General features: G+C 45.4%; 1 protein-coding gene across 4 annotated transcripts; it reads right to left on the minus strand.

Moving 5' to 3' along the window:
• LOC149343219 (sodium/potassium/calcium exchanger 5-like) lies at positions 1-27,961 on the minus strand. Of its 4 annotated transcripts, none has more exons than XM_089545766.1 (10): positions 27,452-27,961; positions 17,461-17,520; positions 17,275-17,358; positions 16,303-16,409; positions 15,156-15,256; positions 14,512-14,602; positions 13,771-13,975; positions 10,164-10,394; positions 9,535-9,636; positions 1-2,322 (listed from the first exon to the last, which is right to left on the minus strand). In XM_089545766.1, the coding sequence occupies exons 3-10, from the start codon at positions 17,318-17,320 to the stop codon at positions 2,000-2,002; spliced, it is 1,206 nt and encodes a 401-aa protein (XP_089401892.1). In that variant the 5' UTR covers positions 17,321-17,358; positions 17,461-17,520; positions 27,452-27,961; the 3' UTR covers positions 1-1,999. The 4 variants fall into 4 exon arrangements, with proteins under 4 accessions (XP_089401892.1, XP_089401893.1, XP_089401891.1 ...); XM_089545767.1 differs by lacking the exon at positions 17,461-17,520 and adding an exon at positions 19,574-19,807 and having other exon boundaries at positions 27,452-27,644; XM_089545765.1 differs by lacking the exon at positions 27,452-27,961 and adding an exon at positions 19,574-19,713.
• Between the last annotated feature and the right edge of the window lie 23 nt (positions 27,962-27,984).

A 27,984-nucleotide genomic window follows, 5' to 3' on the forward strand; every position in this document is an offset into this window, starting at 1 on the left:
TACGATAAACAAATTTATTTTTGTAAAATCACACAGCTGGAACATAATAGTGGGTAAAAGACTGTATTCGTACAAAGAGCGATAAGCGAGCGCTGACAGCTTCCATCTAGTCGAGAACACCTAACACAAAAAATTATTGTTGTCTCTTCATTATTTCCTTATGTTCGGCACCATTTTTGTGGGTTTCACTGGCTCTCCCTTGCTTCAGCAGTGTAGCAAAGATGCAAGAGAAATAATTCACACGACCACCTAGTTGCATTATGCTTTGACAATGCGATAGCAATACCAACTTTGATACCTTTTCCGGAACTGACGTCACTTCTGTTCGGGTGACATTATTTCGTCTCACGACGTCACTTCCTTCCAGCATACGGTCGAGTTTTATGATTCACGGCCTATTCTGGCGCCATGGGGCTCACATTGCTATCGCACTAACATTTGTGGAGCGGATGGCGCAGTACCTGATGAAGTGAAACCAAGGAGGTAGAAATGCCGAGAATAAATGTGGCAAACATTCCAACTGGTGCCGCATTTAATGCGCATTACTCGTTGCTGACAATGACGAAACGTGTGATAGTGTGACCATGATCGCCGTATTTGACAATGGATCTTGGTGCTTTTGTCAAGTTTCCTTGGGCAGCTTTTTCTCCCGTTTTCCCTCACAACAAAGTGTAAAATATTTTTTATGAATATAAAAAAAATCAAATTAAATCACAACAATAATAAGGGTACCACACACAGGCTTCACATGAAAACCTGCTCACACCGTGCCACGCTAAACGCATGCCTGTCAATAACTACTTACACATATTCTCATGTGAAGCAGAGAGAGATATAGCTTTCTTTCCCCCTGCTCATGTGAATCGATTACAAAATGCAAAAAGGCCAGGTCGTATAACCACATGTTATATGACCCGTGGTAACAGCTTACAGTGGACACGCTCACCTCCAATGGGCCTACCCTAATCTTCTTTGTCTGAAGTAAACCTGCCTCGTGTATCTTCATGCTAGCTTTCATAACTCGCATTCAACAATGAAATTTCTTTAGTTGTGGATGCTATTATACTGAGCATGGAGTTATAACTTTGACGGTGCACGGCATACCAAAACCTAAACGCATGTATACCAAAGCGCTGAACACGATTAACGGTTAGGACTCATTGTATCTAGTTCATCTCCCTGCGTATATCAGAACTAACTTTTGCAATGAGGGACGGTACGGTAGCTCGCTTCTTTCTGTTGCTAAACCAGAAACGTAGCAGCGCTTCTGGCAGTTATCGCAGCGTTCGAATAGATTGAAGGATTTGGAATGAGAAGCACCAGAAGCATTACGTTCATGGCCGGTAGAACCTATGGTAATGACGCAATATGGCACCGCTTAAGTGGAAGTTTGGCCGAAGGATTTAGGATCATAATTAAAAGGTAATGAGAAGAAATAACTTCCAATACACTCAGAAGTTTACTATCTGATTCTGTCATTTAAGGGATGGAAGCAACACGGTTTCGCCATTCTTCGACAGACACATTCACAAGACGATCAACGCTAGAAGGTTTGACCTCGGACACGGCTATAGTAGTCCTTCTGCCGATTCCACCACCAGATTGCATTGCGGCAGCCTATTTCCTACACGCGGCGCTAACTTATTTCACCATAACAGATAAAAAAAGGCTTCTTCTAGCCAAAATTGCGAGTTATAGTATATACATACGTTTGCGATACACTTCATTCTATTTATCTCAGACCACTACTGGTGTGACTCAAACCATCACCGAAACATTCGGTAGTGCTACCGTTGTGCAGTGCCCGGTAGCCAGAAGCCTCTAGAACGCATTGTCTTTCATTCTTTCTCAATAACGGCAGAGATTTGTTAACTTTCGAAGTTATTTTTGCTAATTTAAGCGCCTAGACCGCAAGGAGCTCTACAGCAGGCTTTGCACACCGATCAACGACCTTTCTGGTCATACACGAAGAGATCCGAGAAGTTTCTAACAGCGATAGTTACAGGCAGGCGAGGTTGTTTACAACGCCGAACACGTTCATCTCGTACATGCAGGCGAACACGATGTACCCGGCGTATAGCACCGAGCACGCGAGACCAATACGGAGGTCCAGCTTCCAGTGGAATCCCGCCAGGAACAGGTAGAGGACCAGCACGAGCGTGAGGAGGACGGAGGCGCTGAAGCTGACACCGGCGCTGCTGAAGAGTACGCTGTGTTCGGGGGAGAAGAAGGCAGCCTTGACGAACCATGGCCCGCCCAGGCAGAACAGGATGTCGAAAACGTTGCTGCCCAACAGGTTGCACAGGGCCATGTTCCCGAGGCCTGCGTCAACGAAGCCAGCCGCAGAGGGTTTTTTTTTCTTTAATGCAGAAGTGCATCCGGACCTTGCAAAACGCATTTAGAACCTCTTTAGAGTATGCAGTGCATAGTTTACCTATCAATAACCGTACAGGGCATCAATATTTTCATACTGCACGTACATTGCATACAGGAACGCCACCTATACTGCACATTGAGTACACTGTCAGGAAGGTAGCAAACCAGTTCATTCATGTTATACAGGTGAACTTGGAACAAAAGCAATGTGAAAAGAAAGAAACAAAGGGCAGAGAAAGAAAAAGATAGCCTCATTATTATGCGTAAGCTTCTTCGGCAAATCAGTGACGCAGCAATTTTTGCATTAATTGCTCCCCTTGTTTTCCATGTACTGGCAAATTTTTCTCTTTTTTTCTACCTTGAAGTGCATATTAGCATCAAGGGCAGATGTATTTAAGCTCGGCTCCCACAGTCTTGCAGAAGATCACAGTTCCCGCCACACACTCCGGTGTTACTTAGCACATTGCTCACCTTTTAGCTGGGTTGACACTGGAAAACAAACTGGTCGACGTGTATAAAAGCGATTGAGCCGTTTTTTTTGGGGGGGGGGGGGGGGGGGGCGAAGTAGTATTATGAGGTTTCACGATTATAAACGCAGTGCGCATGGCAGCTTAAAGGAGTCAAATTTGCCGTTCCATGGACATCCCGCAATGTAAAGTGCGGACAAGAACATTTTCTCCAGGTAGAACATTTTTCCGTGTACCTTCTTTGTGGTATGGGCTGCTCTGGATAGCAGAAGAAGGGAGAGAAAAATGCTCAGGGTTGCCAACGTTTCGACAATAAGACTTGCCTTCGTCTGTTCAAAGCGTTCCTCACTGGCTGTGTTTAAGTAGGGCCATCCCTCCGAGGTCCTACTTAAGTTTAAGTAGGGCCATCCCTCCGAGGAGGAAGGCCCGATGAGGGGAAGGAAGGCTTTAAGTGGGTGTGGTGTTAGTATGGGAAGGGTGAATCTACATGGCGGACCGATATAATACTGAGAAAAATTATAATAAAAGAAATTGTTCCGCTAGGCTGACTAATCCTTTATCTGAATTTTTTCAGGTCAAAGCAGCCAGTTATACCAAGGCACCTGTCGCAGCTGGACTCGCAACCTTTCAAGCCCACGCTCGATCTCTCTCTACGCTCCACATCCCCGGATTCCCTTTTACTGAGCTGGCCTTTTTCTTTTCAAGGTTTTGCTGGTGAACCTGTTAATTCTTTTTTGCAGCCATCCTGCCTGGACAAGATTCACCCTCCCCATTCTAGCACTCTTCCCATTTCACACCCTCCTCGCCTTCAGAGGCTTTCCTGCTCGGAAGGATTTAACCCTATTTCAACCCCGCCAATGATGAACGCTTTTCCCAGACGAAGACATATCCTCTTGTTGAAACGTTGGCAAGCACCCTGAGGTTTTTTTTCCCCTCCCTTGTTGACTTTGTGATTAGCGAGAACCATCTACCCAGCGTCGCTCTACCATGGACTCTGGATAGCAGAGATAGCCATGAACAAATGCTTGCGGGCTTCGAATTCGCGGAAGAAAATTTGTGTTTCGTTGCTAGCCATTCATTTGCTATTCTTCCAGAGGATCGAGCACTCATGTCCCCGCGTTATCGTACAATTCCAATTGGCCAGGTTTGCCTGACCACGCAAAAATATTTTTTTTTTTTTTTGCACGAACCGTATCCCGTAAACTCTTGTCAAGGACTGCACATATTGCCACTTATTGTACACAGTGTGGCGCTAAATAACCTGAACACTTAAAATGTGTCGCGATTCAGTGATCATTTGCGTGTATTTTTTCTATTTATTTTAACCTCTTGGGCATTGAGACATTTCGACAGTTCACTTTCTAGAAAAGGCTTCGGTGTCCAGAAAGTGCGAAAAAGCTTTACGGTTGCGGGGCCTTCTTGCACGCATTGTATTGCACGCAACAATACCAAAAGGAGTTTTTGTTCAGTGATTCTGCGGCGCGAAGCAGCTCTTCCGTGTCGCCTGTAGTTTCGTACAGCGTCCACAAATGCATGTTCATCCTTGAGTGACATGATGAAGCGCCTGCCAAATTTCTGTTCGAGAAGAGGGTGTGGAGCTCCTCGATGACTCCCACCTCAACCCACAAGTAAACACTTTCTCCATCCCATAAGACAGCCTCAACGACTCTCCTCCAGTCACCAAAAGTGAAAGTTGTCTGATACTCCACTGGTCCGCCTTGAATACGTAAGATGGCAATGGTGTTGATTCCCATTCTTAGACAAGCAGTACTGTGCGGTCGGCTACGTTTTTCCGGCTGTCTTTCACGCGTGTCAGTAAACGTGACAAGCGCGATTATTTTATTTTTATTTCTGTTTATTTTTCTTTATTCCTGCAATGTAGACGGTAGAATTCAGTTATGGTTAGTCGGGCTGTCCTTTCTTTGCCATTATTCTACGCCAGGAACAGCTGTATAGCATACTGTCAGGTTTAGGTCTCAGGCAAGTACAACTGGCTTCTCTCTGGCTAACCTCTGTACTATCAGTGCTTGCGGTTCCTCAGAGCCATTTGCCTGTATTACCTAGCAAAACAACGTAGTCGAAAAAGCTTACTACGGTTTTTGTAAAAGGCTTTTAAAAGAAAAGCGCTAAATACTTGCAGACATGCAAGCAGAAACAAGGAGCACCACCACTCGCAATTCCGCTGTGCAACTCTTCATCAAGAATACTTATCAAGTTATGTTGAACATACCGGTAATATGAGCTGCACTTTACAGTGTGTAGTAATGTACCATAAGCAGAGAGCAAGTCCAACTGTCTAGGCCTTGTAGACACTGTAGACCGAGAGGATAACGGAGAAGTTAGACAAGAAAAAAAATACATATTTGCAACACTGACCCATGTTATAAAAAGCAGCTTTCTGCTACGCCTTACAATCAAAGTATGCAACCGATGTTTCGAGCCGGTACAAGGTAGCGACTCACAATGCGCGTTGTGTAGGCTTTCAGGTCCCAATGAATTTCGGCAAGTTGCAAATCAGAGCTGTGCCACGCTAACTAATGCAAATTTTACGCTTCTTTATAGCCTGCTAAGGTATCCAACGCCGTTATTTAAGGTTTGATACATGTATAAGATTTAGATCTAGCTTCCAAGCCTCTTTTGTCCCATTTCATGCATCCTTCTTTAGAGTTCACTTTTCCTGTTCGAGTCCTCGCGCTCGCCTGTTCTTCCATAAAGATGACAGTTCTGTATCAGCGCTCCTTGTGTCGGTATTATCTGTGTCTTCTTCGTTTATATTTGATTTATCTGCCTTCATTAAGTTATTTCGAATACAAGATCGCTTGCAAAACGCAAATTTCATAATTTATTTTACTACACCAACGTCGATGGTATAGTGTCAAAAACAAATTGTCAGTTACTGGTAGAGCGAGCATTTTTGCTTGCTGCTCATTTTCTCTCTCTCTTCTGCAATTTAGCGCCTTCCTGGATGCCGCCAACTTGCTGCCGTTGCGACCTGCCTTTTCTCTCTCTCTGTTATCCGGACAGCAGCTTCCGGCTCCGTACTCACGGCACAGTTACCAGATGCTTTCCGCGAATAGGCAGCACTCAGATAATGGCGCGGCAAAGAAAAACTCAAAAGCAAGGTGCCTTTAGTGCCCCCGAGAGGCAAAGGGAGGGCTGATGGCACGTGCGTACTGACGTAGTCACCGTTTCTCGTAATTGCCGTCAGATAACGAACCCCCTTTTCCTCTACAACCGGTATCTGTGCAGGAGGAAGAAATGCGGTCGGGAACGCTTCGCTTTGCGTTTTACTTTTGCAGCATGCGCACGTGGCATGTCATCCTCTCCATCTTTTTTATATTTATTCGTTATTTCATTTTGTTCGTCTTAACGCATAGAACGTAAGGGCTCTACGCAGCCTCATTTTACTCGCCAACAATAGGCGCTTTTAGTTTGTATAGTTTTTTCTACCGCTTGTTTTTGTGCCGCGTGTGGTTTAGGCGGGCTACGCGTGTGCGCACACCGTATGGCTAGGGGTTAGACGTTTTGGCTTAAACATAAAAAAAACGATAAAAGTAAGCCGAATTCAATTTCCTAAATTCGGTTTTTAACAGAAAAAGGTCGGTATTCACGGTATGCGGGGCATAGTTAGCTGGCTGTTGAATGCGAGTTCTACTCAGTCGAAGTTGAAAATTAAGTATGTATTGCCTGGGAAGGAAGGGGCATGATGCGACGATGGTATTGTTTGATAAGCAGTGCAGTTGCATGATTTGAGGCATTGCTCCGCTAGCTTACACGCCTCTGCACACATAAAAGCGTCACCTCCTCACCGCCTTCTACAGCTAGGCACTGTTTGTTCTTTACAATCACCTACAGCAGTTAGTCCGTTAAGTGTGTTAATCAACAGCATGTAGGACACTGACACGGAGACACTCATGAGTGTCATGAAAAAGTTGTCCGAGCTACCGCAACGACTGAGCAGCAGTTCCAACGCTGCCATCAACACGCGGATAACGTTATTCCCCGCCCTCGAGCTCAACACAGTGCGACAACCTACGGAAAACATGTCAGCCTAGTTCGTAGAAGTAAACTTCCACTTCCCTTATGGTCTATTGAGCGACTTTAAACATTCTCGAATAAGTTTAGTTTTGATAGTTGCTTCTTTTTCTTTCCTCTGAATTACTTTCAAGCTTAAGTGGTGCAAGCTCTTATTCTGATGCGCTTTGCAAGCTGTTGCCATGATCGGCCGGATTTTCAAAATGCAACACAAGGTCCACCTTTTGCCACAGAGTTAATATACAGAATAAACAGTAGTGCACGAAAGAAAAATTTATTTTCACTCTTTTATGAAAGATTTGGAATATCACGAATATAAAAGGTTCATTTGCAATTTCGGAGTATATTACGATGAAATAATGCCCTCTTCTTCCGCCAATAGGTTGTTGGGAGCGTACCTATTTGCCTTCAGTTCGTCCTTTCATCAAAACGAATTGTTGCGTTAGTTGGTATCTCATGATTCTACTTCCACAGCGCGAAAAAAGGACAAGGACGACAGAGGAACACCACAAAGCGCTGACAACTAAATTTTTTGCCATGCGCTGCGCCTACATATATACAGTTCAGTGTACACGCAAAGCAATAGGAAAAAACATTAAGTCACGCTATCTCTGGCAGCAGCAGCGAACCGCACGTGGCCCATACATGAGACCACGTGCATTTTTTTCGTGCTGTGGAATTAAAAGTCCTTTCATCGGCACCTCCTGCTGCCTTCATTTTCGATCTATTCTAAATTATTATTACCTTGTGGTCGTTTTCAAGTGACATACTCTGCGGTTAGATGTACTATTACTGCACAATTTTGTAAGCAGTGGTTGAAGTGTGCGGCTAACATAATGCCATCAATACTGCTCAAATGGCAACCATCCGCGACCACAACTATAAGATGAAACATCATCATCTTCCACTACTTTTCCGAGTAGCGCAGTCCGCACCCTCACAAGTTTTGAAGAAATGTAGGTTCAGTGGAGGTTTGATTTTTGGATTTTCTCAAGGGACGAGCGACAACGACCAACTAAGTTGTCAAGTAAGACATTGTTCGCTCGAATTGAAAAAACCCTAGGAAGTCTGTTACCAACATTCCGAAGATTCGGCCATGGCATGAGATTCTATAGTGGGCCTATCTACTGTGAGACGTCATGCGCAATGTGCTCAGCTAAACGACGGGAGCTCGCACATCTATGAAAAGAATATGGTTTGGAGGATGTTGTACTTAAAGGAACATCAGGTGTGGATATGTGGCGGATGGAAAAGTGCGATTTCATTGGAAGAACTGTTCTTGTCTTGCGGAAATAATAGGAGCTGTTGTATACGTCATCCAAATCGATATTAATATGGACCCCGTGATCAACTTCCCAAGTAGAGTTTGTCTCCTTGACTGAATTCAAGGTACCATGAGCAAGGAAGTTCACCGAAGCATTCTTGAAAAGGTTATAGTTTCATATCACGCCAGAATCTGGTATTTAGATATGTGTTCGAACAGAATTACGACCCAAATCACTCTTGCACGCTTGTGAAAAAAAAATCGATGAATAAAAGGATGATGGACCCTATAGAGTGGGGAAGCCAGTCTGTTGAGATTATTTCAATTGAAAGTCTTTTTGTAAGCATCGTGCGTTGTACAAGGGACAAAAAAGCTAGTAGCGCCAAGAAGAAATTCGACCGGCTGCTTCAGAAGTGCGGAAAAATATAGACTACACGTCCACTGACATCTTCCTGGACTTCAGTTATCGGCGGGGCAAGCAGTGATCGACAGAAAAGGCTTCCGTGGGAACCACTGACACATTATGTTATTGTGAAAAGATGTTCTTGAAACTGTTGCCTGATTTCGTTATAAAAATAGATATTACAGCCGATAAAGCCACACAGCGCAGGAAGCACTTCTCCAAGAAATTTGATGCGGGAATAAATTGTGGCTTAATATGTTCATAAATATTGGTTACTATTGTGTAAAAAGCTGACATTGTTATCTCACCAACCACGTGCGCAAGGTTTAGTAAGGTATAAAAAGTTAAATTTAAAAAATTGGAATAAATTTTTTTGTTCACTAAGGTATACCACTCAATAGGCATATACACATATGAAATCACATATATGCTGAACACACGCTCATATTTATACTCGCTAGCTCGTACACATATTTAAAGCTATATTGAGAGCTTTTTCGGCTTTTATTGGCAAAGTGCTTCTACGCCTCTCGGGAATGAGAAGAGGCCTCTCTTACACCCCACGATTACTCCCTCCCCAACTCATGCTTCTCTAAAGCTCACTGAGAGTAGAAAATTCTTAAAACAATGTTCAATATAGGTCGTTATTACTTCTTTTTCTTCCGATCAACAAGAATAAAAACAGCTTCCCAAGTTCTATTCTCTCGCAATAAATAAGCTCTCTTCTTTAAGTATAGAACTGTCGTCAAGATTGCAAAATGTCACCACCAAGCTATGCAAGTCTAGCTCAATGTGCGATAAATGAAGGAAGCGGGGAAATCAAACGCAAGAACAAAAAGCAGACTCAAGTATACGCTTGTCTGCCCTATTGTGGGAGAAGGTCACGAAGACGAAAGTACAGAGTAAACATAGTCAAGCACGAGCAGTATGCTCTCAGACGATAGCGACATGTACGGTTGAGCCGAGACGAGATAAAGCTTAACGCTTACCGTTCTTGGCAACAATAACGCTGGTTATGGCCTCCGGCATGCTTGTGCCAATAGCCAACAGGGTGATTCCGGATATGGTCTCCGGAATTCCAAAGGTGTCTCCTGCGTAGGATTAGTAATAAAAAAAATGCGTTTTTGATAAACAGTGCTGTCAAAAGAGACCCCCTCTGAAAAATTTCTTACGGGGCCATTCAGCACGTGCTTATTAAAGAGACATTATGCGCTGAGAGGTTAGACAGAGAGGTTATGCGCTGCCCTAATTTAATAGACAGAGTTTCCGTCGACTTTATTCCGTCGACCACTCAGCGGAATCTGAGACAAAAAAGCAGTGTGACGGTCATGCACCTCATGACAAATTAGAGATACAATTACTACTCTCTGATTATGCTCCTGTACGAGTCACTGTCGTTGCTTATTTAGTGCATTGATGCACTGACGGAAATACTCTTCCCTTCATATTGTTTTCGGACTGCTGACCTTTTCTTCTCTTCACAGGCACTTTTTTTTGTTGAGGCTTTGACAGTGTCTTTCTCGGCCCAAGCTGTTTCCGGGCTTCTATCAGAATCATAAAGTTAAGCGCACTTTGTCTGTGGACTCAAGGCAAGCTTCTCTGAAACAAGTGCGCTCACCGATCACGGTGACCATCCAGACGCAGAAGTAGGAGAGCAACCCGGCCCAGGCGATGGCCGCCACGAAGGTGAGCGGGAACCACATGCGAAGGCGTGGCTTACGGCAGTCCGGGATGGTGAGGCCCATCAGCAGCAGCCCGGGCCACAGTAGCAGCCACACGAGCAGGCGCAGGGAGCCGCCAGAGGGCAGAGACCAGGCGCTGAACGTCTCGCCGCTTTCCAGCTTGCGGACTGCGGCATCGCGGTTTAAGAATTAGACACTACAGTGAACGGGAAATGAGAAATGGCAAACTGCGAGTAAACCGAACAAAACTGCAGTTGAACCTCGTTGAAAGGAAATGAAGGGAGGAAGAAATGACGATTCTTCTTGGAAGCTCCGTCAACATGGGCTATAACAAAGCTATGGCTATAACGAAGTAATCGCCGGGCCTCTTTAACTTCGTTATAACGCGGTTAACTGTAGTACCAGGAGAGATTTGATCCATAGACAACGTGAGTGGTGAATTATTTCGGGTCCACTCTGTTACCAAAATGCTGAGTTTTTTTTGGGGAACTATGTCGTTCAGCTGCTGTAGCTGTAGACGTAGGGAAGATACCAGTACCGTGTACGTAATATGCGAAAGCGAATTATACAAAATTTCCAGTTCGCATGATGACCGTTGCAGAGTCAAGAAGCTAGAGCCTGGAAAGAGACGAATTACCGACGTTTTCTTGTAAGCGGCAAATTCTCATTTTAATTCTTGCCGTACCAATATATTTAGGTTCAGTGAAAAGAAAAGATTTCATTGAAAAACATCTATCGAAAGCAAAAGCGCGCATCTAGAAGTCAATCGTGTGGAATTCCTATACCCAGCCCGTTACAACTGCAATGTAATTTCTTTACGCTGGTGTTTTCCTAAAGGCTCTCAAGATGCGGAGAAAATAGACTCAGTATGTTCATTCAATTTAGCAACCACGTAATATGAAAAAGATATGGGCGCTCGGTTACTGGCTGCACCACAATACACCTGTACTTAAAACAAAGCCTCGGTATATTGAATATTGACCATGTTAGCCTATATGGAAATAAGCGTATGATAGTTCGTTTCCATAACAATAAAACGGCTTTAATGACGAGGACACACAACACAGAAAGTACCGTGTCGGCCTAGTTGTGTGTCTGCCCTCATTATTAGGGTTGTATTAATAAGAACTGCTCTCGTAGCCTTCTCGCAAACACCCGCGCTTTAACGAGATAAACTAACCACGTTACGTTACCTGCGCATTGTAAGCAAACAGAGGCGTGTCGCGCGCCCAAGCTCTGCACCATCGTTGTTACAGTTCGCCCTAGTTACGACTACCGCCCACCAGTCACCAAGATAACGTCGATTTTAATTGCAATAAACTACATAATGGACGCAAGCCGACATTCTGTGCCCGGTTTTTCTTTCGTCGTGGTACCCAGCAGTTCATGTAAACCCTTTTTATTACAAAAAAAAAGCTAAGATTACTCGTTGTTCAGGTTTGTATTGAATAAACGGTTTGGTTTGATTTATGGGGGTTTAACTTCCCAAAGCGACTCAATCTACGAGGGGCGCCGTTGTGGAGGGCTCAGGAAATTTCGGCCACCTGGGGTTCTTTAACGTGTACTGACACCGCACGATACACGGGCCTCTAGAATTTCACCTCCATCGAAATTCGACCGCCACGGCCGGGATCGAACCCGCGTCTTTCGGGTCAGCAATCGAGCGCCATAACCATTGAACCACCGCGGCGGCTGTTGGACAAACGGCCGTGATGTGTGTGATGATGTTGGAGGTCCACTGGATTGCCATGATGGCTATTGTGCTAGGTAATAAGGCATGACCCACTAATTTTTTGTGCTTACTTCTTCTGCCAAGTAGTAAAAACACCAAGCTTGAGCATATTTAAAACACCGGAGCTTGCTGTGCACTCAGGTAATTCATATATCACAACTTTGCATTCCCGCAAAACATATCAATCTTCCGCATCTAGAAAAGAGTGAGCACGCTTCCCATGACCGATTTTTGCCTGCAGTTTTTCAAAACCTGATAAGCTCGTGTACAGTGTATACAGACAACATTTGTTGAACTCCACGGCTTCAATGCATGATCACTGTAAGTCGTTATCGAACATTTATTTTCATTTGTACTAGTGTCCGTTAAGCCGCTTCCAGAAAACAAAAAATTGAAGCATACGTCCCGATACTAAGATGTCGATGTGCTGCCACATTAACCTAATTTAGAACATTCGTTTTGCATGCGCGAAGCACTGTGCTTGCACTCCGGCGTTACCGGAACTGAGCGCGCTTTTCTGATAGTTAGAAACAAGCGTTCGCTGTCCGGAGTTCTACTCTCTAGAGGGTAAACCGATTACACAGGCGTCCACCGTCCATGGCGTTGAGAAGGGCTGGAGTTGAATTTCAGTATCGCTGGGAATCCATAAAATATTTTTATCAATCAAAGCATTTCGCGGCCGGATTAGCATCTTTCCGCGAGAACCGCCGCGGTGGCCCAGTAGTCATGGTGCTCGGCTGCTGACCCGAAACACGCGGGTTCGAATTTCGATTGAGGCGAAATTCTAGAGGCCCGTGTACTGTGCGACGTCAGTACATTTTAAAGAACCCCAGGGGGGTCGAAATTTCCGGAGCCCTTCACGTACGGCGTCCCTCATAGCCTGGGTCGCTCTGGGACGCTAAACCCCCATAAACCAACCAAACCTACCTTTCCGTGAGAAACAAGCGCTAGAAAAAGTGCCGCCCCACTGAAATACCTAGTAGAACCTAGCGCAAGTTCATGACGCAAGAAGTAAGACTGTTAGAATATGTCTCTTTAATGAATTTTATCACTCGCCGCTAGAAAGCTCAGTTATCACACTAGCTCACAACGTTTATTATCGCATTCATCACAACAAAGCCCTTTATCCACCATTCGCACATGCTACTGCGCATCTTAACGCTTTCTTTCCCCAGACAGCCAAGGACTGGAAACGCCTTCCTGCCGACGCAGTTCACGACACTAATGCAGCTCGCTTCAGGGCTTTCAATGAAAGAATCATCGACATGCTGTAACGATCCACCCCTCATGTACTACCCCAACAGGGGCATTTTAGGTATCAAAACTTTGAGATGACTGCAGTGACCCGCACTGGTTAATTACTAACTAGTCATGACTAACCAGTCAGGACTAACTAGTCATGACTGCTTAATTACTAGTTAGTCATGACAAATTAGTTGATGACTAACTATTAATGACTGGTTAATGAATAACCAGTCATGACTAATTCGTCGAGGACTGGTTGATGACTACTTAGTCATTACTAATTAGTTGATGACTGGTTAATGACTACTTAGTTAATACTAATTCGTTGCTGACTGGTTAATGACTATTTAGTCAATACTAATTCGTTGCTGACTGGTTAATGAATAGTTAGTCATGACTTGTGAATAATAATGACTAGTTATGACTTTCACTTGAAATGTAATGGACGGACGGACAGAGTCATGGCCGCGAGTATGAGCCATTAAAAGCTTTCGCCTTAATAAACTGTAAGTGATGCTCGGGGTTAGACATTACACTATAAGCCATGAAACACCGGCGGTACGCACCATGTCCGCTCAAGAGGATGTTCTCATTCTCCGACACCGAGGAGCCGTCCAGAAGGGAATCGCTGCCGGAGCTGTCTCCTTTCTCTAGCGCCTGTTCCACGTAGACCACCGTCTGTGCTGTGATGAGTGGCGTCGTTTCGTCCGGGGTCTTGAGTGTGGTCTCTGAGTCGGTGATCTCCCGTCGAGACATTATCAGTTTATCAACCTGAAAGACATCAGCCTGCTCACTGCATGCACATATTTTCACTTTGAATAGATGTTAAATATTCCTTCCGGCCCGCGGAGCTGTTCAAGTCATCGAGAAAGGGCTTGCGCCGCAGTGCATAATAATATGTGTCCACCTGCAGCATGTACTGTGTTTTGGCATGAGTAACTTTGAAGTTACTCAGGAAGAAACGTTACTTCCCCACCCACGGGTGTTCAATTCTTAAAACTCCGTCTGAAATAATTACTCCATCTCCACTTGCGCAGTCAGAATACATTATAATAATCTCCAAAAGTTCCAAATGTTCGTAATGTTTGTTCACATATCACAAAACAGAAGCAGCAAAGATTTCAAGTTCATTTTATGTTCATATAATGAATAGTAAACGCCAGTTGTTAGTAAATAGTAATCTAAGTTGCCCCACGTTTCTGCCATTCTTTCTTAAAGCTCGCGTGTCTAGCTTCAATTTCGTGCAAGTGGTATGCAGCTTTTGCAGTTGTAGCCAACCCATGTTCAAGCAAGAAAAGAAGTCTCACCTTGCGCTGAGACCACTTCGATATATGCGAATCGAATGACATGTAGACTATGTACATGATGAACATGAGCAACATGATTAAAGCTTCCCACCTGCAAAAGACAGACAAAAGTTTAAGGTAAAGAAAGGAATGCCTCGAAATCCTTAAAAGAAGCCGTTTTAAAATTGCTAAGGTTGGCGATGGCGTTTTTACAACAGCATCATCTACAGACGCCACTGTTCTGAGCATGGTGTTTGTGCGTAATTGATGCAAGCATTGATTTAGATTTTTCGCTTTCCAGACTACCACGGATGAGACAGGCTAGCAGCCATGGCTAGGATGACTCAATATTATCAATCGCACATGCAGAGCTTGTAAAACTCAAAGGACTTTACAAGAAAACAGTGCAGCCTGAGAAGTCGCGTTAAGTCCTGTGTCCATAGTCCTGCGTTAAGTCCTGTGTCCTGTGTCCAAATGCGAGGTACGAATTAGCCGCAAAACATTGCAGTTTCCTGCTTGAAGCACTGCATCCAGCTTGTAATTCTTTAGGGATCGCGATGCATTGACAAGTAGGTGCTGCTAAATAGCCCTCCACTTCGTCTGTTAGGTTATGTCGCCTTATTTTTTGCTTGTCGCTGCTGCGGTTGAAACAGCGACTGACTGACCAAGCGACGCTGTTGTCCCAGACGAAAACCACCAGGGCCAGGACAGTGACGGCGAACATGATGCAGTCTCTGGTTACCGGGTACCAACTGATGTCCACCGTCTGAGGAGAAATTGCAACGCCTACGTAAACTTCCTGGCCTTTCCAACAAAGAAGAGAGATGTTCAGTAATGTCTTGCGTTTTTGTGTCTAAAGATAACCTTGCCCAGACTCCAGCATTACAACAGCAAATGCAAGCAGCTCTACTTTAATGATCAGCTGTAGAATTTCTGAAACTTCTAAGGTTGAGGTGGGACAAGAAGTGATGGCAAACCTTGGTAGTCACAACAAGATAAATTGTTGGCTGGCTTGAGTTTGCACATACAGAATGAAAAATCAGTGTGCTCAACGTTATGGAATGCAAATCTTTTGTACATGTTTGATAAGGTGTCATCAGAAACGTGTGAAGGAAGAGGCGCACATAAAAAGAAACTAAGTGGGAAATAAAAGTTAAATTACACAGGGCTCTTTAGGACATTGATTCCATAATCAAAACTTGCTTAAAACTAATCTAGTAGATGTTTCTAGCCCTCCAGTACGATGTCTCTCGTTGTCCATGTGCAGCTTTGGGACGTTAAACCACGTTTAACGTAGCGTACTCGAAAACAGCTCGCTAGTGCAAAAATGAAAAGTCTTCTTCCGCTCACATATCTTTCACTTCCCTTTCCCTGTGAAAACAAGTTAGGTTTCAACCATTTTGCAAAACTGCTGGTGCCCTCCTACCTATCTTAGTTTATCGCGTAGAGATAGCGGTTTATTTGGTTGTTCGGTGTCGTGATGCCAGCCCTGAGATAAGTGGGGCATATCGCAGTCTGTAGCTTTTCCTGTGTTTCGGTGGCTGTCGAGGCTCTATCTTTTTCTATTCGGCAACAAGATGCGTTAGGCCTATCATCAGTCTTTTGTTTACCCAAGCCTACAAAACGAGCTTTGCACTCCAACTTTTCAGCTGCTGTAGATTGTGCCTTGCGGAAAACTTTTGTTTGTCCATTCCCTTATGCGCTTTAAGTAAAATGCGTAAAGAGTGGTTGCATGTCAGGGCGACCAGAGGTAATCACTGAGATATCACATGGAGAGCTCGGGAAGTGCTTGTGTGCAGGAAATAAGCGCACCTTTTTCCAAACGATGAGTCCAATTATGCCGGTCACTCCAACAATGTTGAAGACTGCGGAGCCCAAAACTGTGCTCACTCCGATATCGCCTTCACTGACGAATAGACCTTGTTTGGGACATAAAGACACACTAGTTAGCTTAATAATACATTAACAATGAGAGTAAAAGGCATAACATAGTTAATGATATCGATAATGGTGTTTTATTGTCATGCTTGAGAGTGTAGTCCCAGGTGATAAAAAACAAACGGTACCTAAATTCGCGAACAGAAGGCTCGACTTAAGCTCGGGCAGCACGGCAAATGAACGTGCAGATAACAACTAAACTGCCTGAGCTTGCTTTATTTTCTCTTGCAAATAATTTTTTTCTGGAAGTTATTGAGGCTTTTGTCGTGAAAGTAATGTAATCAAAAACCAACAAGCCCTCGTACTTATCTTTGCCGAAAATAGCATGCTGAAGTGATACTGTCTGGTATGTTGAGCTTCGGCTTAGGAAATATTTTCCCTGACCTAGTTCGCAAATCGCTCAGAAGCAAACATAATAACGATAAAAAAGACGAAACGCGCTAAATAAAGCAAAGAACGACTGTTTTTGTCGTTCAGCTGGTACCGGATGTGCTGTTTCTGCTTAGAAAACTAATCTAATTCACGTTTTTCGCCCGCTGGTGTGAACGTTCAGCCACGGCAGTTGTTACCTTATTACATGCGCCAGTAACAGCGAAGTAGATTTGAATGGTAGAAGTCACGTCAAGCCGACATTCAAGCACATAAACAAAGCGTTAATCAAACATATAGCACGAATTCTCCCTGCATCTCCCGACCAACGTCCTGCATTTTTCAAAGTACGCTACGTTTGAAGCGGATGTACCTGAAATGCCCAAACACAGTATCAAGTGACAAACCACCCATGATGGGCGTCATAATGAATTGTTCGTTGGCCCTTCTGGGATGAGTTGCCGTAGCAATACATACCGAATACAGAGGAGAACAATTCTGGCGCCGATGTGCCCATGGCCATGAAAGTTGCGCCGGCAACGTCGCTAGGGACTCGAAAGTCTGCAAAACAGATTGTTATAAAACCGTTTTCTTTACCTACATGTCTTTCACTTCATTTTATATGCACGTATTCAATTCGTTTAAAGAATTAAGCCCACTGACCTCCCTTGCCCTGCTATCGAAATCCTCTCGGTTAAAGACTGACAGGACAGATGCAACATTCTATCAGAGAAAAAGAGTGCGACAAGCAGGGTGTCAAACACTTTTAGGATCCGAAGAAATAGTAGTGAACCATATGCACGCGCAGAGCCTTGAGGCTGCCGCAAGGTATTCGCGACAAGAATGTCTCTTTTCGAGCAAGTACCCGCATTTTGAGTTTCCAAGGACCACGGGGAGATAACGCGCAGTCAACATTTCATGAAAGATTTTCGACAAATATCAAGCAAAATTCACCTAATCTGCTTTTCAAAGTTTCGCAGATGTTATTTTTGTATTTCCTGGCAGCGTCAGCACACGCAGTTTACTGATTTACTGCTGAACTTTCGACGTTCTTTACCCACAAAAAAAGACCTGCGCCAGAAACAGCACTCTTTTCGGTCGCATTTTGCTCAAAGTTCGAGCTTTCCACTGAAATAGTGAGGCAGATGACGAACGCTATCTACATGCGAAGGTCGTCTGCTCCAAAAATCTGTACCGCTGCTACACTGACTTTAAGACCCACATACACAAAGTCGACGGGTGGCTGGAGATTGAGGTCACTACTCTGGACGTCTCAAACCATCACTGCCCTCCGCATTACCTATAATCTACCCTCTCGCGGAGCAGCTGTCACCCCTTTGTATCATGTGGCCTTCCATGCATGTAGCAGCAGGCACTATGCTCTCGGAGCGGTAACACGCGACAAAGCGTAAAGCGACGGTGAGGACAGCTCCATTCAACTTTATTTCTGAGTAAGCGTCGATGCAATGACTCTGTGGTTATGTTCGTTTCATTTAAAATTTCAATTTAAAATTTCACTAAAAGCTTTTCCCGCTCCTCGATGCAAACTCGTGACGCGTACTCGGGAAAAACTGGTAGATTTCTAAAGTAGCTAAGCTAAGTAGACGTGTGACAGCATGTGTTTAGCCTGGTGGGCTCGTGGTTTTGCTTTGCTGGGTCGTCGGCAAATCTGACGACGATATTAGATTCAGATTGAACTCTGATCAAGGATAAGTTGATCTGATCTGTTCGCGCCGCAGATGAAAGTTGGTGAAGACGATAGTGTTGAAAGCATAGCGCGAGAGTGTGTTGCAGTTTACAACGAGGCGTAATCTGCTCCGTGTACCCAAAGCATTTTGTAGCTGAGCAGGTTTGATTTCCATGCAATGAAGAAAAAAAACTGTGGCGATAGCGCAGTGCTCTCGTACAGTGACTAGCGAAGCTAATCTGTTCGCGCCACCGCGGGTTTGGAACCCAACCGCAGCCATTTTTATTTTCTTTATTTATTTACGGTTTGGCCAAGGTCACCCTCACATTGGCTGCAGCGGGCGCGACGCTCCTCCAAACTTAGCCGAGCTTCCTCTCATTGGCTGCAGCTTTCGCGGCGCTCCTCCCAACTAACCCGAGCTTACCCGAATTACTTCGAGGATTCACACACGATTCTTGGTTGAGACACGGTAGTCCGTGGTCATCGTTTTGAAGCGGATAAGCTAGCCTCAGTGATCCGCGCAAAAAATGTGTCGCCGCGCACAGTTTACTTGCAATATGGCCAATGATGGCGACACTTGTACTACAATTTTCTTATGCTTTTATAGCTTAATGAAGCTTCGTTTTCAGTGATGGTGCCTTAATATATTCATAGAGGTGAACTTAAGTTTCTCCCGACTGTTCCTTTAAAAACGCAGCATCTGTCTTGAGCTTCATTCTTAAGAGCAGCGGTGTTCAAGCAGACATAAGCGACCAATTTGTAAGATCAGATTTCCAGCACCAGTGTCAGGTGCCCTCATTCCTTGAATTAAGAACAGTAGAAGAAAACGTAGTGGTGCGCTTAAGCAAGTTCGTGTCATGCGTTTGGAACAGGTAAAATGCCCCTGGGATTAAAAAACTTCTACGATACCACCAGAACTAAGCCTTCATATTCACTGCATGTTTAATGCCACGTAGAAATGTTCAGGTGTCTCTGTCTAGAACCGGTCAGAGCTTTTTCAGAGCTAACATCTCATGTTTACTTTGACGTTTGTCCAGTAATAGTAATAAAATAAAACTTGCATGCAGCTTGCACAACGGACACACTCACAGTCGGTCATGACCTCCAGGGACGGGACGAAGTACTTCTGGCAGACTATCGACAGCAGCGCCAGAGCATAGGCGGTGGCCAGCAGGTGCAGCATCACCCAGCCACGCTGTCTCTGCGCCTGGCTGAAGAGGTCGGTGGGGAACTCGGACCGGCCGCCGCCGACTGTCTCCCCACCGCCGCCAGCAGCAGTGGGACAGTCCTGCGCCCGCACCGCCTCGCCTGTCGTCGTCTCGGCTGCGGTACGGTACGGTGTGGTGCAGTAAATATTTTAAGTACGCATAAGAGACGCTCTTTAAAGATGATTGGAGATGTTAGCCCACGTAATATACCTGGCAAGCTACTCCATATGGAAGATGGTATGGTATGGTATGGTATGGTATGGTATGGTATGGTATGGTATGGTATGGTATGGTATGGTATGGTATGGTATGGTATGGTTTGGTATGGTATGGTATGGTATGGTATGGTATGGTATGGTATGGTATGGTATGGTATGGTATGGTATGGTATGGTATGGTATGGTATGGTATGGTGCTGTGTTGCTTGGCGTCGAAAAAAGTTGGTTCGGCGTCGTTAATGGAAGTGTGCAACTTGTCAACAAAATCTAGCGCCCTAAAGCCATAAGTTAACGTACAGTTTAGTTGATATTAATCAATTAATTATTTTATTTCCACTCTATCATGGACTTCCTTTTTCCCTCCCAGTTCATAGCAGAAAAGTAACTTTTGCATAAAGACGGTCTTTATCTTTAAAATGGTTTTGACGTCCAGCTTCCTGCACAATACACATGCACTGAAGTTCGCGGCTTTGAACACGAAAATTCGCAGAGACTAAAGAAAACAAATTGTCTGTGTGTGTTGTGTGTGTTTTGTGAGTGGTTCGTCTTGGTAGCTTCGACTCCTCAAAGACACGGTATTTATGGCAGTGATTAGAAGGGCCGTCTGTCAAAAGAAGGTAAAGGTCAATAATGTACTGGAAAAAAACTGGCCTGTGGCCCCGTTTCTCCGCTTGTCACAGATGACCTATTTATTCACCCAGCACACCGCATATCCAGGCAAGATATCACTGACACAGCGTGCGCCTGCTTTTGTTTGTTTAGTCGACCAGCGGCCCATTGCGTGTCGAGTAAACATTGGAATGCAGGTGCTAGGCATTAAGTTATAAGAAGGAGTGTAGTTCTGTTTTTCAAAGGAACCTGCGCCAGCAATAAAGAATCTTCGCCAGCAATAACAAAATGATAATAAAAAACTCTCTTTCGCTTCTCTTCTAAGTCACACTACTATCCACCCTTTATATGCTAGCAAGTCTTTGTGATAGCATCTTTTAAGCAACGGCACAGTCAGCTCAGAAACACAACCTCTACACACCGCGGTGACTCAAAATATGGCGTTTCACAGCTGAGCTCGAGGCACCCGGATCGCATCCAGGCTCAGTGGCCGCATTTCGCCCGGGTGATATGCGAGTTCATGCTGTGCTACTTGTGTACTGTGCGAATTTTGTGAATGCTGAAGAACCCTAAGCTATCTAAATTAACCCGGAGCCCTCCAATACGGCGTCCATCATAAGCCGTGTGATCCTACATATCGCGTACAGAGGATTAAACGCTTGTCTATAGAACACATTCCGGGCGTGTTTCGGGCTGAACACGCGATACCTAACGATAACATTTGGTTAAAAATGGTCTGGATGTAAGCATGTGCAGTTAAACTTATAGTATTTCATGTCATTATTTGCTTCCCTATTCACAGCGGCTTTGGTAGCTGTGGAGCACACAGTTTGGCCGTTATAGACATGTGTTTTCCCCTCGGTACTAGAGATGCACCTTTGAGCCATCTTGTGCTGATGAATGGGAGAAATGACTCGGTGGCAACAGAATTGATGACCGCACCCTGAGGGCGGAGATACAGCCTGAGTCTAAGTTTCTCTCAGGTGTCGTCCTGATTTCGCTCTCCCGTTAGCGAGCTAGCAGCAAAAGCTAGACTTTCGCAAAAGCAACCCGCTCTTCACACAGAGCAACTTCGATTACACGAGCGCAAGCCACGGGCGTTACTCTGACAGCCGGCGCACGCTTTGGGAGTGTTCTCAAATCCGAACACAAAAGCCATTACTAGGAATCCGGGACAGCACCCAGACATTGCCGCTAAGCCTAGTGGCCTAAACACTTCAGTGGCAGCCATTCGGTCATTCACTTTCTTTTTTACGTTACGGATGACGTCAGAGCGCTATTTTACAATGTTCAAAGCCATGCGCCACGTGGTAGCAGTAAAGGAAAGTAGAAGCGTTTGTCCCATATTCGCCGGAACACGTCCGCTCGTGCCCGCTTCACATTCAGTTCACATACTCAACGGAGTAGTCCGCGAGCATACTTTGACATCCACTCCTGTCGCATGAGAGTACCAGCTAACTGCCCTCCTGGCTCACACAACAGAAGCGCCTAGGAATTTTTAGCTGAACATGCGAACGCTTACCACTTCCCCGGCAACCTCAACCCGTAGCGCCAGACTTTCTGTCGTGTATTAACGTCTAAAGCGACACTGAAGCAAAATTTGAAAAGTTGAATAAAACATAGAAAGTTAACTCTCACAATGCGATTATATCGATATGTAGTAGTAATTTTGCATACCTTTAATCGGATAGCTTTTTATCTCACATGTTATGAGCGCGCGCCAAGCAGCCTCGCCGATGGCGTGGCGAAAAGTGTGACATCATAACACTCCCATCCTGCAAGTAGCCGGCTGCGGCATTTGAGTTGTGCCGACAAACAGTTGTGCAACACGAAACCTGGTTCTGCTGGCCCCGAAATTCTTTGCACATGCTACGAATACGACTCTGATCACGAAGTAGATTCGCATCCATCGAAATAAGAACAGAAGGGCTGTTGGCTCCGAGCTCTTAAGCCAAGTGCCGACGAGCAAGCGAGGACTGCGGATGCGTCTGCCGAAAAGTAAAGACCAAGAAAATTCTGAGCTTTTCTTTTGCATCTTTAACCTCACATATGCAGACGTCACATATGCAGCTTCCAGAGATGGCCGCCAGGTGCGGCAGTACGATAAAAATGGCAGAAAAATAAAGGTATTTTAAGGCGGAAGCCTTTAATGCCTCATCGTTGTAAGCAGGAGCTGTCGACATAAATGTCACGCTTTTCAGTTGGTCGAAACGGTCATGACGTCACAGTGCGCCAATTTCAAACGGGGCCAATTGTACTTTGGCTACTAACCATGCAACCAATTGAAGGGATCGTAAGTAAGTTTGACTGAGTTTAGCTAATTGCTTACTTAACCAATAAGTCCAATTAACCTTTCTAGTCAGACCAGATAACTAAACAAAACCGAGTAAGAAATTGGCCGAGCTTGGGAATCGAAACCCGGTCTCCGGAGTGCGAGTCGAGCACGCTACCACTCCACCATGCCACCTTTTTTTTTTCTTTATTGCCTGGCTTTGGCTCATGACATTGCACAACAAAAATACACATAACGCTATATACATACGACACTGTCGTGGTCAGCCAGCACGAGACTGGCTTCGTCAGCTTAAAATTCCCGCAACATACACAACGGCTCTAGTCTTGAGAGCCACTCGTGAGGCTCCGCAGCTGCTTTTTGGATTGCAAGAAACCAGTCCATGCTTTCCCGAAAATAAATTCGGGCCGGTCGTGCGTCTTTGTCACAATGGTAGCCTACCATTCTGGAGCGCCATATACAGTGGAGGCCCAAGAGCATTATGAGATCGAAAGGTGCCCCATCCTCATTATCAGTGCTTAAATAGCGAATTCCGTGCGCGTCAAGTGGTAGCTCTTTCTTTATGGTCCTTTGTAACACGTCCCAAAAATAAACCCCTTCCCAGCAATGCAAAAAAACATGGTCTATTGTTTCAGGCTGTTTACAAATTAAGCAGCTTGATCCCCACGGTAAAAAGAAATCCTTTCCCTCTAGAAACTTTTTACTGGTAACGTCCCGGTGTGTAACCTAAAAAAGAAAGTCTTTACTCCTGGTGGCACCTGCATTTTCTTCACCCTTTTTAAAACATCCCCTCCCGGGCCTCCACTGTACACGGCCCTGTACATGGGCTCTGGGAAAACAATATCACAAAGATCATTGTACAACTTTTTCCTTTTACTTTTCCACAAATAATCGGTGGAAAAACGTGCCGAAAGAAACCGAACGCTTGCTACAATCTCTTTGTAGTAACCAAAAGTTCCACCAGAGAGTGCTTCTCCGGCAACAAACTCCGGCAGCAATCGCCGCAGCTTCACTTGGCACACGGTGCGCAAGAACGGGTCTGTGACGTCGCGAAAAAACAAAAAACGGTTCACCAGCTGCCTTAAAAAGAGGTGCCCTAGCCCTAGCCCCCCGTCTTTTACCCGCCGGAACAGGTTCGTTCTGCTACAACGTTCCCATTCGGACGCCCATATGAAAACTGCAAAAATCCTGTGTAGCTTCTGAACGTTCACACGCGAGCAATGCAAAACCTGCATCACATACCAGAGTTTGCTAATAAAAAAAAGATTGCCAGCTCGATGGTTTGGAATGAACAAAGGTGCGTCTAGTGAATACGGTGTCTTCGTTCACTCCCATCTTCCTCCCTTCCCGTTACGGCGAGGTTTAGGTGTCCGCCGAGATATGAGAGACAGATACATTTCCTTTCCTCAAAAACCAATTTACCGACGAGCAAGGCGTATTTGTCCGCGTTTCAGATTGGTCCAAATTGTCGTGACGTCACCACGCGCGAATTTTGACGGGTGTCCACCGAAATATGTGAGACAGTTAATGCGTAATTTCCTTTCCTCAAATACAATTTTCATTTTCTTCACTACGGCCCCTCTTTCTTCTTTCACTCACACTTCCTCCCTTCCTGTACCGTGCGGCTTAGGTGTCCACCGAGACGACAGAGAATTACAGCCCCATTTCCTTTCCTTAAAAAGCGTTGCGTTCAAAGGGCAATGCATCGCGCCGAACGGGTGGTGGCGTTCCGTGGACTCCCTGGCAGCGCTACAACACGCTGTCGCGTTCCACTCCTAAAGGCGAAGCTTAAGCGTCATTAATTGGCAGTTAATTAATGCACCAACAAAATGTGAAGTGAACAATCGCGTAGCAGAATGCAGCACTCAGGCTTTCGCCTTTCACCACTTTAGCCGCTAAAGTTCCTCGTAATTTTTCATCATCCTTTCTGCAATAGCAGGTGGTATTAATCAATTTTATGAGCCCAATTTTCGTCCGCATGAGACAATGCGGCTGTAAAATATTGCTTCAGTATCACTTTAATTTCTCTCTCTCTCTCTCTCTGTATGGACTATTTACACCTGGCAACTGTGCTTCCTAGAAACCCTGCTTCGGCATTGTTCCAACGGGATGCCCTCGAGCGAATCATATCAAGGGAGTCGGAATCACGCGAGAATACTGTGCGATAACATTGCCGTTCCCAAAACAAAGCGAAACAGATTACAGGCTGCCTGCCATAGAAATAGACCTCCAATGGAACGTCTCAGCCATCAAAGCCCCACCTTACCAAAGAGGAGTAAAACCATCGCACAAGGCCGATAGAGCAGTTTTCACCTTGGGAAGTATTCATATCAGGCAGCACGAGAGCGCCTGCGCATAGCGTTATCACGCGCTCGGACCTCCATTACTTCGGCAGGCGAGCTCAGGCAAGCTGTCAGCGTCTTGGCACCTAGCCGTCCGGAAGGGACTCCACACGCCGCTGTTCTCCTGAAGCAAAAAAGGCAGGCGAGCAATTCCAAGAGGATGCTGCGAATGTTGCCAGAAACTCCTTAACTGCGCTTCAGCTCTGACCAATATCTCCCGCAGCGTTTCCAAGTGGGCCGAAAGCTTAGTCAGCGTCTGTAGATATTGCGCTTGACCGACAATAACAACTACGGCACACACGCCCCTTTCGTTCGCTCACACTTCATGCAGATAACAGCTAGGACTCTGCAAAGGGAGCGCATTCGCAGCCTTATCAGCCGTTCCGAATGAGCATTTTACAAGTAGTTCTGTCGCACCTAGAAATCTCTCACGCTGTGTGAGGCATCCGGGAGAGATTCTGATGCGCTGATCCCTGTTAGGAACTTTTACACCTGAAACGAGCACTATGGTTTTGACACACGTCGTGGTTAAAGGTACATATTAATTCAGGGTTCTCGTGGGTCTAAAATGTGAGCTAAAACCTGGATAAATGAGCTTTTTTTCTTTAATTTTCCTTCAAATTATGGATTGCGCACCTCAGTGCCATTCTCAGCCGTCTTTCTCTTCTCGGTACGTGCAAGGCTATGATTTATAACAAGGTTTTTGTGACCCTACGCTTTATTTTCTCCATGGTCAGAACAGTCTATACGTGCTGCAGAGGTTCTTCTCTCCGGGACTAACTGTGCTTACGAGACAATTAGTCCCACTTTGACCAAGCATTACTCACTATAGTCGAGCTACAGAGAGAAATCAGCCACAGAGCCGCCGTATCTCCCCTCGGACTAACCGCCAGTTGCGAGGACTGAGTGCTGCATGCAGTTAATCACAGTTTACCTATTTTAGTTTACAGCGTAGACATGCACCATGGATTTTTCCATACTGCATTATCGTCCTTTCTTTCTAGCTGTGCGCACTCTTTTATATCTAGGGATTCTGAATAATTAGCTATCAGTCCCTTCCAAACGCTATCTTTGTGTCCGGACTGCCGTATACTGCTGGTACAGCTCCGCACCAGCAAGGACGCTGTTTTTGAAATAATGCCAGGCGTGCTAGGTGCGAGCGCTATGAGCGGCACAAAACGAGAAAGCGATATAGTGCGACGCCACAGTACGGTCTTCCAAATTGACCTCTTCTTCATTTCTTTATTTCTTTCTCTTGCCTTTAAATCTCAGAGTTGGCAATTGCGCGTATCTGCGCTTTCCAACTTTTCGGTTTGGAGTGTCACGAGGGCACTAATCACTGATGACCTTTTCTCATCATAAGATTGAATGTTCACTTTTCTGAGAAGACAAACTCTTAAACTGAAGTACTTCACAAGATATGCGATTAGCGGTTTCTGTCTAACAGCCCCGTGCCTGCCCTATCTGCTGCTTCAGGACAGTCAACTTTGCGCTATTTCTTTTGTGTTAAGCAGCCGTCAGCTGTAATCTACATCTGCTTGAATATCTGCGCTGTCTCTTAGAACTGAGATCCAATGTTGCCACCACAGACACTGAACACAGCTTTGTGCCTGTTTTTTAATATCCCTGCGTAATTGTTTCCTAAACAGATGTCATGATGAGATGAAAAATATAAGAACATTGCGTGCTTGTACTACAAAAAAAATCTAAAAGTTATGATTCAAAACAGAGGCAATAAGAAAACTTTGTTTTGCGCCTTGTCAGGCGCTCCGATCCTGACTTAAAGTTTGCCGCACTCGGAAAAAAAAACAAAAGAAAACGTTCGAGAACTCATATTTTACTTTTTATCCCACCATTGGTTACTTAAGCAACACTTGCTGTTGGGCGAGTCGGTTTGTTTTCATGTTTGCAGGACACAGCACAAGAATTAGCGGAACACAAGGAAAGACCTGTCCAGTCGTCCTATTTGTTCCTGCATTCCGTTCATTCTTGCGCTGTGTCCTGAAAATTGGTTGCTTTTCTCGATGTAGCAACGCTGATGCCTTACGCAACCCGAGGTTGACACTCCCAATGTATTCAGGCGCTCAGCCGAAAGTTGTTAGTCCTGGATGCCTTAAGCGCGAGTGAAAGAAGGCCATGTCACTGTTTACCACAGAGACCTCGAGTTGTTTTGTGAAAGTTGGTGCATAGATTCCGCTGGAGATTATCTGGAGAGCGACAACAACTGCAGCAGACCTTATTCAGGGACCCCATTCCCCGAGCGTGACCTTTTCGTTGTCGACGAGGGGACGACTCACCGCATCTGGCCACCGGCGCCGCTTCGCACAGGAGCAGCAGCAGCAGGAAGAGGCGCACCAGAGTGGGCGGCAGGTGTAGCCGCCGCTGCCTTCGCCAGCCGTCGCCCAGGGTCGGAGACCGACCACGGGGGGCCGTCGTCAGGACATGCTCAGGGATGGCCGGGGTATCCAGATTTGGAACAAACGGGTGCGCCTGGCACTACCCACGGTGCGCGATCAACCGAGCCTGCTCTCTACACCCCCGGTGCACACTGGGCGCTGCTGAGCTGTGACAGAGGCGCGGCCGCCGGCTGACCGGTCAGGATAGCGCCGGTTGTGTGTGTGGCTGGTGGGAAGGAACGCCGCGCTCCTCCGGGCGTCGGTCCACACCTTATCGACGGTCTCCATTATCCCGCCGCCGCGCTTCCGATAACCGAAGCGCTTTTCGAAAAGCGTGTTTTTCTTTCGCTTCCTGCCGTTCTTCTCTCTCTTGGCTTTCTTTCTTTCTTTACCCATCTCGCGGCTGCACAGCGATGGAACTCCCTCCCTTTTAT

Source organism: Amblyomma mixtum, chromosome 5 (assembly GCF_055824585.1).
Source record: "Amblyomma mixtum isolate Tamu chromosome 5, ASM5582458v1, whole genome shotgun sequence".
Lineage (NCBI taxonomy): Eukaryota > Metazoa > Arthropoda > Arachnida > Ixodida > Ixodidae > Amblyomma > Amblyomma mixtum.